Source organism: Hippopotamus amphibius, chromosome 2, assembly GCF_030028045.1.
Source record: "Hippopotamus amphibius kiboko isolate mHipAmp2 chromosome 2, mHipAmp2.hap2, whole genome shotgun sequence".
Classification (NCBI taxonomy): domain Eukaryota; kingdom Metazoa; phylum Chordata; class Mammalia; order Artiodactyla; family Hippopotamidae; genus Hippopotamus; species Hippopotamus amphibius.
In genome coordinates, this window is record NC_080187.1 from 146,954,911 (window position 1) to 146,968,610 (window position 13,700).

Genomic DNA, 13,700 nt, shown 5'->3' on the forward strand with positions numbered 1-13,700 from the left:
CAAATTACTTGTGCCTCCTCTTGTATAGTACTAACTGGAGGGCATCTTTGTGCAGCTATTTGGGCCTAATCCTGAGTTGTGTTTGCAGGAGGTGCTCAGTACCTGTTTTGATTAGCTAAATAAAATGAAAGAGTTCATCTACTTATCCATTCATTCGCTTGTAAAATCATTAATGAGCAACTACCTTGAGCTAGAATCTCTTCTAGGGGCCCTTGTCCTTGGGAACTGAGTGTAGGGAGACAGACCACAGACAGATAAGTAAGCAGATATCGTGAGGCCAGGACTAGGAAGAAAGAGTGAGTGAATGACTGACAGTGAATGAATGAATGAATGAATGATAAGTCAGGGAGAGGAGAAAATGGAGGAAGGGTCCAGGGAGGGACCTCCCATCCTCCTGCCATCACCCAGGGAGGACATGCACTCTGCAGAGAGTCTGGCCCTCGCCTGAGGTGGGGCAGCCTGCTGGCCTGGTCTTATGTTAGCTAGAGAGAAGATAATCTGGGAAGAGGTATTTTCCCTAGGCTTTTAGAGCAGCGGACATTTCCCCCTAGGGGGCACCAGAAATGAAACTGTTGGCCGCTCAAGGGAAAAACAGAGTTCAGTCCACCACTAAGACCAAGTGCAGCCAGTGAAGGAGACAGCTGCCCTGGGACATTCAGAAAAGTGCAGTAGCATCAAAATGCTGCCAAGGAGACCATATCCCCCAAGGTCAGGGGCAAGCTGGGACTAGATGCAGCAGAAGAATCTTCCTTCCTTCCTTCTTTCTTTCTTTCATTAAAATTTTTTTAAACTTTTTATTTTGTGTTGGAGTATAGTTGATTAACAATGTTATGATAGTTTCAGGTGTACAGCAAAGTGATTCAGTTATATATATACATGTATCTATTCTTTTTCCATTTAGGTTGTTACATAATATTGAGCAGAGTTCCCTGAGCTATACAATAGGTCCTTGTTGGTTATCTATTTTATTTTTATTTTTATTTACTATTATTTATTTATTTATTTTGGCTGCATTGGGTCTTAGTTGTGGCATGCAGGATCCATTGTTGCAGTGCGTGGGCTTCTCTCTAGTTTTGGAGTGCAGGCTCCAGGGTGCATGGCCTCAGGAGTTGTGGCGCGGCGGGCTTGGTTGCCCCGCGGCATATGGGATCTTAGCTCCCCAACAAGGGATCGAACCTGCGTCCCCTGCATTAGAAGGAGGATTCTTTACCACTAGACTACCAGGGAAGTCCCTGGTCATCTATTTTAAATATAGCACCCTGTACATGTCAATCCCAAATTCCTTAACTGTCCTTCCCCTCCCCCCCACCCTTCCCCCCTGGTAACCATAAGTTCATTCTCTAAGTCTGTGAGTCTATTTCTGTTTTGTAAGTTCATTTGTATCATTTCTTTTTAGAGTCCCCTTATCTTCCTTCCTTTCTTTCCTTCCTTCATTCCTCCCTGCCTTCCTCCCTCCTTCCCTCCCCCAGTGTGACCTTCCCCGGCCACTGTGTTTACAGTCCCAGCCCTCTCTCTCCCACTTCCCATTTTATTTTTCTCTGTGGCACTTCTCACCCTCTAACATACTATATACTTTACTTATCTATTGTGTTTGCTTTTGTCAACACCCCTCCCAAACCCCATACGCAAGTTCCGTGAGGGCAGGGATTTACCTCTTTTGCTTACTGTTATATCCCAGCACCTAGAACACTGCCTGGCATACAGGAGGCGCTCAAAGAATATTATTCACCACTTCCTTCATCCTTCTGAAACCCTCTGAGTGCTGGTTCTGTGACCATACTGTGCTGTGGGCAGGGGAGATAGTCAACAATAAGACATCACGGGTATTCCCTGGTGGTCCAGTGGTTAGGACTTCACACTTCCACTGTAGGGGGCACGGGTTCGATCCCTGGTTGGGGAACTGAGATCGCACAAGCAGCATGGTGCACGGCCAAAAATAAATAAGTAAATAAGATATTACTCCTCTCTTAAAGGAGCTCATGGCTCCTGTGGGACTGGATGGCTCCAGAAACCTGTGTGCCCCACTTCATCCCCAAAGTTCCCCCCATTCACTCCCCTCCCTGTGTGCTTAGGTATCTTTTCTGGCAACAGTGAGCACACATACCTGAAAGCAAACCTTCCTGCTGGCTCTGCCCAGAGCAGACAAGCAGTCTAGTGTAGTGAGATCAGACAGCACAGAGTTTGAATCTCCAGCATGTTCCTTGGCTTCTCTGAGAACTCAGTTTCTTCATCTGTACGATGGGGCTCCAATACTCACCTTGAAAGGGTACCACTGCAATTAGGAGATGTCTAAAGGGTTTGGCCACAGGTGGCAGTAATCAAAGGCCCCTTTTGCTGATATTGCTCCTGTGGTGTCTGGCTGTGTCTTGAGCAAGCTGCTTCTCATGCCAAGGTAGAGAGGGCACACTGGTGCCCTGTGCTGGCTCAGCGGGGCCACACCCCAGTTCCCAGCACCCTGACCAGGCACTCAGCCTCAGGTGTTCTACACAGCTTTCATGGCTTTTATAAATCTGGGATTCAAACTGGCAACGACTTTTTAAAATCCAGCATTGGTGAAGGTGCATGGGTGCCACTCTCACACCTGGCTCACAAGGCATGTGCTTTGGGAAAATCTAGTGATGTCTATCAAAACAATTCAGCTTCTAGGAATTCACTGAAACCTGTACAAAGACATGAATCTACACGTTCATGAAAGTGTTATTTATAACAGCAAACAAATAAAAAACAACCTCATTGTCTAACACTAGGGGATTGGCTAGATAAAACATATGGTATATCCTGCCATTAAAAATGATGTTGTAAATAAAAAATAAATAAAAAAAATACTTTATTGCTTTAAAAAAAGTTGTAGAAGAAGAATATGAGAAGAGGTTTACAAAATATTGAATGAGTAAAGCAGCTATAAATCAATATGGTAGTATGATTCTCTTTCCCTCTCCTTCTCATATTAGGGTTGCCTCCAGGTGGTGGGATTACAAATGGTTTTCTGCATTTTCTTTTCTGTATTATCTTTTTTAAAAGAAAAATTAGAAAAATCAAATTTATTTTGACAAAATACGGACTAAGCATAGGTTTAACTTAAATTCTATGGTTAAATTCTATCTTAACTCATGTCAACATCACTTATAGACAAATTCCTGGTCATAGCTCAATGAACTTGTGAAAAACTCTTAAACTGTTCCTACAGTCTTTCATATATATTTTTTTCTTAATGCCCTTTTCTTTGGGAATAATGTTAATTTACAGAAAAGTTGCAAAGATAATACAGACAGTTCCCCTGTAACCCTCACCCAGTCCTTCCTAACTTGCACAACCAGGGTATACTTGTCACAACTAAGAAACCAACATGGGTACCACACTACTAACTAAACTTCAGACTTTATTTGGATTTCTCCAGTTTTACCATTAACATCCTCTTTCTGTTCCAGGATACAATCCCGGGTACCACATCGCATTGACTTGTCATGTCTTCAGGCTTCCCTGATCTGTGACAGTTTCTTGGACTTTCCTGGTTTTTCATGTACCCCGTCTGAATTTTGTAATCAAGAAAAAAAAAAAAGGAGAAGGAGGAAGATGAAGATGAAGACGGTGATGATGACGACGATGTATGTCCTGGAATGCCATCGTTTTTTATCTCGGTGGGAGGCAAATGATTGGCTTTTTCTTTCTCTGTTCACCGGAACAAAAGGGGACAGGCAGTGCTTCCCGGTATCTATGGGATCCACGGAGGCTGGGCGCCTTAATCCCTGACCTCTGCCCTCTCGGTCTCTGCTCCCGCCGCCGTCCTCCCACCCCAACGCGGGGGCCCTTGGGTGGAAGGCGAGTCCGGAGCCGCGGGTCCCCTCGCCGGTTGGGCGAGCGCGCGCGGGCGGCTCCCGGATCAGCTGTTCCGCAACCCGACGCGGCCGCCCCGCCCCTGCCCGGGTCTTATAAGCCTCTCCCGCCTGCCAGCGTCCGAACTGCCCGCTGCCCGCCCCGGCCAGGCGCCCCCTGCAGCATGGCCTGGAACACCAATCTCCGCTGGCGGCTGCCCGTCATCTGCCTGCTGCTGCAGGTGGCCCTGGTGGTCCTCTTTGGTGTGTTCGTGCGCTACGGCGTGCATGCCGACGCCCACTGGATCGAGGAGAAGATGTCCAAGAACATCTCCAGCGACATGGACAACGAATTCTACTATCGCTACCCGAGTAAGTCCCGCCACCTTGCAGGCCCACCTGCGGCATGTCCGAGCGGTCCCCAGAGGGCTGAGGGCCCTGCCTGGCCTCACCTCCGCAGCCTGCTGCTCAGAAATAACGGGCAGGCGAAGGTGGGGGAGGAAATGCTGCCCACAGCCCCTGGCCCCACACCTGCTAGGCTCCCCACCAGGGGGACTTCCCAGTGTCTGGAGATCAAGCTTGGGAAAAGGCCAGATGTGCACAAATTCCTTTCACCCCGTGAAAACTCACCCAGGAGAGCTCACTCCAGGTGCCACCAGAGACCTCCAACCTCCCTGTCAGAGAGCCATTCTTGAGGTCTTCAAAAGACCCCAGTGTCATCTTCGTCACCAACCAGTAGGTGACACTGGTTCTAGTGTCCAGCTGTGCCATGCTCTCCACGTGAAGGGGGTAGTTCCAATGTGAAGGGCTGCAGGGGTGGCTCATTGGCCCACCAGCCCCGCTGCTGGGAGAGGTGTGGAGGACTGTGGCACCTATCATCTTTTGGCTTGGAGAGGGAGAAAAATCACCCCTGAATTCTCTGGCATCAGCGGTGCTGTGGTTATGAGCATGGCCTTGGAATCACCAGACCTCACCTATATCGTGGTTCTGCCACTAATCAGGTGGGTGACCTTTGGCAACTGTCAACAATGCAGAAATTCAATTTCCTCATCTGTCTAATGGGGATAATAGTAGGACTTACCTTATAGCAGTGGGGTGAGGCTGGCATGAAGGCTGCACATAAAGTTCTGGCACAGTGCTGGGCATGGAATCCTCACTTAATAATGGAGCAATTACTAGAAGAGCACTAAACACAGAGGCCCTAGGACTCAGGAATTAGAGGAACTGGTGCAAGGTCACTCGGGTTGGCCCAACCTCTGGTCTCCCAGCCCAGGACTCTTTTCATGCCCTTGTGCTTTCTAGTTTTCCACACCATCTACCAGCAGCCAATGACGATCTTTCTAACTGTTGGTTCTCACATAGCCAGGTGCTGTTAGTTTTGAAAGAGACCCTAAAGTTCATCTCCAGCAGTCACAAACCGGTCTTCCCTCCATGGATTGTACCCCCTCAGTAACAGGATTCTACACATTTTACTCAGATCCAATTAAATAACTACCCACATTCAGGATGGCAGCCTGCATCAAAAGAATAGAGGTGAGGGAGGTTGTAGGCCTCGTGGGAGCCAGCCATATTAAGTGGCTGCCTAAAAGCTAGCAAAATCACAGGCTTCATTAATAGAAATGTGGTGCCTAAAAGAAGGGCAGTGAGAGAAGAGGGTACCGAGTGTTGGTGAGACTACAGCCTCTACTGGGCTCCACTCAGAGCCATGTTTTAAGAGATGTTGATAGTGCAGCCTTGGAATTTAGACTCCAAATCCACCCTGCACATTGCCCAGCTTTGAGCTTCTTGGTGGGGGACTGACCCAGCAAATGGTGAGGCAGGAAAGCTTGAGACCCTCCTTTGCCTGGTTCACTCCTTCCCTCCAGCTCTTGTTCTCTGTTGGCCACAGAGCCAGCCCCTTGGTAAAGCATGAGGGGCAAGGCCTCCCATGGGCATTCATAGGTCCCCCAGGTATCTGGGCAGTGGATGGCCTCCAGACCCTCTGATGGGAGCTACAGAACCACACTAGTAGGGGGTACAGTCCTCACATCTCCCCAGCTCCTATCCCCACTCTCTCCACACCCACCCACTTCCTTGCATTCTCTACTTTTATTCACTCAGGGATCACTTATCTATAGGGTGACTGTATAATTTATCAACCAGATGACACTTTTGAGAGTGAAGAGGTAGGAAATTTGTACTAGTAGTAATTTGCCAGGACACACATAAACCATGACTGTCCCAGCAAAGCAGGGCTTATGGTCACTCTGGACAGAGAGGTACACCCTGACACCCCAGGCCTCAGTGAGGGGATCAAGTGCTCTGTGCAGAGGAGATCTGTGGCAGCTGAGGAGGGGAAAGCAGGCAGTTAAGGGGCCACGAAAGAACATGTGGGGAGGTGGGCTGAGCGGCTCAAGTTTGTGAAAGGGCTGGGAGGGAGGTCATTAAGCAGGATGAGTTAGCCCCAGCCATCAGTGAGGGCCTTGAGTTTCTCTTGCCATGGCTTCTGTGAGGACTGGGGCGCTCTTTGTCATCTGAACAGGAAGTGACAGAAAGGCGAGGAGTGTAGGGAGAGAACCTCAGTCTTGGGGTTCCTTGGCAAGGGCAGGTAGTAGCGGGCAGCAACTCAAACCAAATGTGCCCTCTCCTCATTACTCATCACCACTACTGGATGAGGAAGGCAGTGTTATGAGTCCCATTTTACAAACCAGGAAACTAAGCCCAGAGAGAGGAAGTGTCTTGCAAAAGTCACTCAGTTAGGAAACTAATGAGCCAGAGTAGGAGCTCCAGGGGCCTGAGCCCACCTTCCTGGATTGCTCTCCTCCCCTTAGTATCACCTTTTCCCTCTCCTCCTGCCCTGCTTGATCCCAGTGGTGGGTGGCTGTGGTTAGGAGTTGGAGCCCAGGTGGGGCCCCAAGGCTGGGTTCCCAGTCCTCAAGGCAATTCCCAGGGACATGGAGTGAGGGAAGGCCCTTGCGGTATTTTCTGGGTTCTTGGCTCCAAGCTGTCAACACCTGTGCGGGCCTCATTCTTGCCCAGGGGATTAGTGGAGTCCGCTGGGCATCTCATTTTCCAGAGGAGTCCAGCTCCAGCTGGCTCAGGCTGGGGCCCGGGGAGTGCCCGAGGACAGCTCCCCAGGCATGGGCCCCTTGGCAGGCAGCAGGCTCAGAACCAGCTGGGGACCCTTCCTGGCAGTGCCCTCAAAGGCTGTGTCGCAGGCAGCAGCTGCTGGGCTGGTGCTCTGGGGCCTGAGGTGCTCTGGGCAGTGTCTAGGGGAAGTTGGCTTGAGGAGGAACCATCAGAGCCTGGGCTCTTGAAGCTTCCTGGGAAAACTGAGGGAGAAGGGAGATGACCCAAGGCAGAGGATGCCACAGTTTCAAACACCTGAAGGTCTGTTTCATAAAACCGAGGCAGCAAGGTTCACCGTGCACTCCTAGGAACCTGAACCTCAGATTCAACTCCATTTAATAAAAGATGAGCATTTCCACAAGCAGAGGGCAGCGTAACCTGGTGGTTGACTTTAGAATTAAACAGATCTGGGTCCGTCACTAAATGGGGTAAGCTGCATTCTTAACCACTCTGAGCCTCAGTATGCTCATCTGTGAAGTGGGAATGTTATTTAATGCACATGCTCTTCTGGAAGATTGAAGATGACATGTGGCTGGGAGGGCATGTCTCATGGCGTGAAACCAGAGGACAGTGAATGCTGGTATCGAGCTTCCTCAGAAGGGAGTGAGTGCTCTGCTACCAAAGGTGTTTAAGTGCAGACTTAGCATCCCTTTGGAGTTGTGGCCAAGAGATGTCTCTTTGAATGTTAGTTTGAACTATTATAGCATTTAAATTCCTTTGTGCTTTCCCCACTTACAAGTGCTTTCTGCGTACTCTGTCAGGCAGGGAGTGCATCTGTTTCTATCTTACGGTGCCAGAGATGGAGGTTAGAGATTTTCCCAGCTGGCCAGTAGCATAGGCGGGGCGAAGCCAAGCCCTCCCACTGCACAGCCAACTAGCTTCCCCGAGTCTCTGCAGCACTGCCACTCCCCAACCACCTACCCAGGAGATTCTGCAGTGATGGGCTGGTTCTGTGGTCGACTCTGAGGTGTGGCAGAGGTGGGCACTGAGCCTTGGGGAATGGAGGGAGTGGCCAGCAGGCCTCAAAGGCAACAGTTTCGGCTGGGCTGGCCTACAGAGCATGGGAAGTGTGGGTACCCAGGTTGCTGCAGGGTACCGCTCCTTCTGTGCTGAAGCAGCAGGGGAGAGAGAGCTGCCGTGGCCCATAGGCATGGGAAACTGTGTCCTCAGATTTCAGAGATTTTCAAGACTTAGCCAGTTTCAGACCAGCTTCATTAGGGACCCATCCTGGGCGGGAAGAGTGAACCAGGAAGCAGGTGCAGAACAGCTGTGTACTGGTGCCCCCTTGTGGCAGCTTTCAGAGCCGGACGCCAGGTGCCAGGCTTGCCCCATCAGGGACCTCCAGGTGGAGAGCAGGTTCTGGGCTGGGCTTCTTAAGTCTCTCCAGGCTGGGGAAGGAAGAGAGAGAGGTAATTGTGGTCTGAATGTGTCTCCTCCCTCTCTTTCCAGTCGGCCACCCATCAGTTCTTTCCAAGAGTAACCATAACACTGTGTATGGTGCTTCACATACATTAGCTCCGTTTCCTCCACAGCAGTTAGAAAGGCGATAAACCACGAAACACGGTAATACTCGAAATCAGCTGCACACATGGTGAAACCTGAGCTGTTGTTTGTTTGTGTAAGTTGGCACGAGAAGCTCAAAGCTCAGAGCAGCATACTGGGGTGAGATCCACAGCTCTCCTGCATCAACTTCTGTGCCCTCAACCCTTACCCAGCAATGTGCCAGGGCCTCCTCCCTAAGCCTCGTCCAGGTGACTGCTAGCCAAGGGGTCTGTGGCTTGGCCTGGGCCTCAGGGAAGCCTGAAGGGGAGACAGATGAGGGCAAATGGGGGCTGACAAGCATAAGCATCGCTGACCCCCACCATGAAGAGGCTGCAGTGGGCACCAGGGTCTACCTGCCCAGTGCGTAGGAGATGTTGGACAGTAGAGGGCCTGCAACCTCCCCTGATGGTGAAATCCCACCTGGGCCCTCGGCTGCCATATCTGGGTGCTACTGAGATTACGACAGTAACCATTCATTCATCATTCATTCGTGGATATCTATGGGGCCTCTACCTGGGCACTCTCATAGGCAATGGAGAATACTAGAGTGGACCAAACAGGCTTGGCCTTGCCTTCTTGGAGCTTTATAGTCTAGTGGGCTAGACAAACAAACCTAACTACAAATTGTAATAAGAGGGTGCCGTGAGGGAGAGAACCAAATTTAAACTCGGGAGTGAGGAAGGCCTCTGTGATAAGGTGACATTTTGCTGAGATCTGCAGGAAGAGAAGTTGCTGGCCATTCCGCAGGAGCAGCATCCCAGGTGGAGGGACCACCCCAGGCAAAGATTTGGAGTAGGACTGAACCCAAGGGAAGCCAAAACCGCTCAGGCACAGGAGGGAGGGGCGGACCAAGGAAAGGAAGAAAAAGGAGGCAGGTGGGTGGGGCCAGGTCAGGTCTGGTGGGCCCTGAACTTTTTGAATAAAGTTCCCATTTGTGCAAAAAATTTTAAATTTGGAAATCATTTCAAATTTACAAAAGGTTGCTAAAACAAAGAATACTATATACTCTTTAACTCCGACTGAGCTATCTGCTCCTTCCCTCTCTCTCTTCCCACATAAATGCAAATACATACACACACTTACTTTTTCCCTGAACTATTTGAGAGTCAGTTATACACATCATGGTCTTGTAACCTTAATTACTCCACAATATTTCCTAAGGACAGAGGAATTCTCTTCCATAACCACAGTAATTGATTGCATAAATTTACATTGTGCAATACTTTAATATACTGTCCCTATACAATTTTGTCAGTTGATCCAGTAACAACCTTTGTAGCACTCCTCTGCACCCACACCCACCCCCCACCCCAGCCAAATCCAGAATCCAGTTTAGTGTTAGGTATTGAATTTATTTGACCTGTCTCTTTAGCCTCTTTAAACCTGGAAGATTCCTGTGTATGTAAAGCACCTGGCACAGTGTCTGTCCCATAACAAATGCTCAAAATGGGCAGCCTTTATCTTTTATGACATTGATATTTTTCAAGAATACAGCCTCATCCCTTTCTTTTTTTATATAATTGGGGGGGGGTGCTGTGTTGGGTCTTCATTGCTGTGTGGGCTTTCTCTAGTTGTGGTGAGTGGGGGCTAAGAGCAGGGGCTCTAGGCACGCAGGCTTCAGAAGTTGCAGAGCGTGGGCTCAGGAGTTGTGGTGCAAGGGCTTAGTTGCTCTGCAGCATGTGGGATCTTCTGGACTAGGGGTCGAACCTGTGTGCCCTGCAGTGGCAGGAGGATTCTTAATCACTGCGCCACCAGGGAGGTTCCAGCCTCACCCCTTTCTAATAGCATGTTCCTCATTTTGCTTGTCTGGTGATTAGTTTGGGATTATGCATTCTTGGCCAAAGCATCATATAGGTCCTTTTCAGAGTATCTTGCTGAAGGTGCACAATGCCCATCTGTCCCTCACTGGTGATGCCAATTTTGATCACCCAGTCAAGATGTTGCCCAATTTCTCTGCCGTATAATTATTGGGTGCTTTTTTCCCCCTCCCTTGCAACTCCTATGCTTTCTCTGGGGAGACTCTTTTAAGACAAGGCAAACATCCTCCTCTTCGTCAAAATTTGTCCCTGGATTTCGGCATCCACTGATGGAAAATTATGATTTTCCAACTTCAGAGCTCATTCCACATTTAACTGTTGGGCTGTCAGGATTCTGTTGTAAGCAAGAGCCCTCCCTGCTAGCTCATGTATTTATGTACCTATTCTGAGTTCCTGTTTCCTTATGGTTTTAATTTGTTATGGTACCTAATTATTTTGGTGCTCAAATTGTCCCAGAATTGGCCAATGAGAGCCCTTCCATTTGGCCCCTGTGTCCTGTGACACATGTAGTTCCTTTTAGTGTCTTAGACTTTAGCAACTGTCTTTGCTTCTCAAAGCTCTTTGCCTCCTGTTATTTTCTGGGAATCTAGAACCATGCAATGTGAGGACAGTTGAGATCATTCTAATCCATCCGTTTAGTTTTATCACTGAGAAAACTGAGGCTCTGAGAGGGGAAGTGGCTTGTCAGTGTCACACTGTGAGTTGGTAAAGGGTTGGGTCAGAACTGAGAATTAGACTATACCTAAGTAACAATAAATAATAACCAAGTCACAATAAATAATGACACTTGTCCATTTTGAGCATCTATTATGGGACAAGACATGGTGCTAGGTACTTTACATACACAACTAATTTAATCTCAGCAACATTTGTGAGTAAGCATTACAGGAGGTGCTGAGAACCAAGTATGTTAAGTGACTTTCCAGAGACATCTACCCAGCAGATGGAGGAACTGGGGTCCAAATTCAGCTGTCAGTGATGCTGGAAGGTGTACTTGCTGGGAGTGGGGGGTGGGATGTGGAGATGTTCCCGGGGGGTGATCAACTGATGTGCATGGCCAAGGGAGTCCTAGGCCAGGTGAGACTAACTTCTCCATAGGAAAAGACAGGAGTTGAGGGGTAAGGCCCTAGACCCTGCGTGTAATCCACAGCCCAACCCCAGTTTCGAATGCCTAGCTGCCCACTCCCACCCTTGGTGAGGGTGTGATGGGGAGCTGTCATCTCCCGAGGGGGCGCTCAGGGATTTCTTGACCTTAAAACCCAGTGGTCTAAGTGGTCTGAAGTGGGGGCCCACCTCCATTCCCCCAGCCCACTCCAGAGACTCTCTCTTTTGTTTTTTTAATTTAAGTATAGTTGATTTACAATGTTATGTTAGTTTCTGGTATACAGCAAAGTGATTCAGTTATACATATATATAAATACATTCTTTTTCATATTCTTTTCCATTATGGTTTATTACAGGCTATTGAATATAGTTCCCTTTGCTATACAGTAGGACCTTGTTTACCTATTTTATACATAGTAGTTTGTATCTTATGACTTGATGGGGTAGTAGTGGCTCTTCTACTCACAGCAAAGCCATTCATTACTGCGCCTGGCCTCAGGATCCAGATGCGGGGATGGAGGGAAGGGACTTGGGGGACGTCCCAGGCCAGGCCAGTGGCAGGGAAGACACAGGCTCTGTGCGCGGCCGCGCTGGCCCAGACCCAGAGCTACGACGGGGCTTCGCTAGTCCACCGAGACCCCCGGCTGCGCTCTCTCCGCAGGCTTCCAGGACGTGCACGTGATGATCTTCGTGGGCTTCGGCTTCCTCATGACCTTCCTGCAGCGTTACGGCTACAGCTCCTTGGGCTTCAACTTTCTGCTGGCGGCCTTCGGTATCCAGTGGGCGTTGCTCATGCAGGGCTGGTTCCACTCCTTCCACGGAGGCTACATTCTCCTGAGCGTGGAGAAGTGAGCTTGGCGGCGGGCCAGGGGCGGGGCACAGGGGGCGGGGCCCGGGAGAGGGGCGGGGCGCAGTGGACGGGGCCCGGGGCTTGTGAGCTCGGTCCTCATCCAACCAGGGTACACAGAGCCCTGCAGCATGCCACACATACACACACACTCACTCACTCACTCACTCACTCACTCACTCCCTTGCTCACTCGCTCACTCACTTGCTCACTCGCTCACTCACTTCCTGATCAGCGAGTCTCCAGGGTAGGAGTTCTAATGGTGTCCAAGTGCTGTTGGAGGGTTTCCCTCTTCCTAAGAAGCAGGCTGCAGGCTCAGAAGGCTAAACTTCTCTCCAGGGATCGGGGCCAGACCCTCCACGCTGACACATCAAACATCAGAATTGCCCTGAGAGACCTCAGCCCATGGGACCCATTGCGGGGGTGGGTGGGTAGCAGGCGAGGGGAAGGAGTGTGGGACTGCCTGAACCAGCCTCCTAAGTTCCTTGTGGAGGAAATGGAGGTGCTTCTCCCAGCCTTGCCCTCTCCCGGATTTGCCCGTATCCCCACCCGCGGAACAGGCATAGGAAAGCGCTGAGAGGCAGGTGTGGGCGTGGAGACATAGGGCTGAAGCCCCTCCCCGCCTCAGCTCCGAGGGGGCACCTTATCCCCATCTCTTCTCACCTCTATCCTCATCCCTTTTCTCTGTGACGATTTTTTGGTCTGAAGAATACCTCCACCCCTCACCCCCCCCCCCAAATCAGTTAACTCAGCCCCTTCCCTCTGTCTGAGGAGACCTCCTAGGAGCCTCAATGTGTCCCTCCCCCCAAACCACCACCAGGTTGTACAATAAATTAACCAACTTGCCAAAAACCAACTCGCCAAGCAGTCAACTCACTGAAGGACTCATTTATCAAACTCTCTAGGCCACGGCAACTTATGAAACCTATAGCAATTTGTGTTGCATGGGACAAGATCACCAACCTTTGGGAGATTCCCCCCGCGCCCCCCGCCCTTGTTTTAGTCAAGGTTTGGTTTATCGGAGGCTCTTCTTTAAGTCCAGTTTAGACTGTCTTCAATTTCTGTAGACACATGATAAGTCTGGCTAAAGAAAAATACATTTTGTAATTTGAGAAAGTTGTCATTGGTGTGAAAAAACAGGCATTCATTAGCCTGCTTGAAAACCAAGTCCACAGGAAGGGTTTAGAGGCAAATTGGTATAAAACCATGTTTAAAGTGCAAATCGCTGCTGTCACATATAAGGTACAACCAGGTGTCATGGGCTAGGTGCCTGAAATTTTAAACATATGCCAAATATTTGCAACATATTAATTCATTCAAGCCAGTTAATGAATCCATGAGTTAAGAGAAACAAGAAAAATAGTTGACTAGATAGAAAATGTTTTGGAACCAAGAAGTCAGTCTTTTGGTATATAAAAATCATGACATGCATATCACTCTGCTGTGTAAGATATACAAGAAATTCTCATT

At 49.4% G+C, this 13,700-nt stretch overlaps 1 protein-coding gene across 9 annotated transcripts in view; it reads left to right on the forward strand.

The window, feature by feature from the left end:
* Window positions 1-13,700, forward strand: part of RHCG (Rh family C glycoprotein) — a 96,193-nt gene that overhangs the window by 68,472 nt on the left and 14,021 nt on the right. For 7 of the 9 annotated variants that reach the window (XR_009051167.1, XR_009051166.1, XM_057720090.1 and 4 more), the window contains exons 2-3: window positions 3,429-4,184; window positions 12,045-12,231. Coding sequence is in view for 7 of the 9 variants with exons in the window: in XM_057720090.1 (XP_057576073.1) it covers window positions 3,608-4,184; window positions 12,045-12,231 (764 nt within the window). In the remaining 2 variants the exon portion in view is untranslated. Of the gene's footprint in view, window positions 1-3,428; window positions 4,185-4,709; window positions 4,814-12,044; window positions 12,232-13,700 lie in introns of those variants that run through there. The other 2 variants (XM_057720093.1, XM_057720095.1) reach the window with 2 other exon arrangements.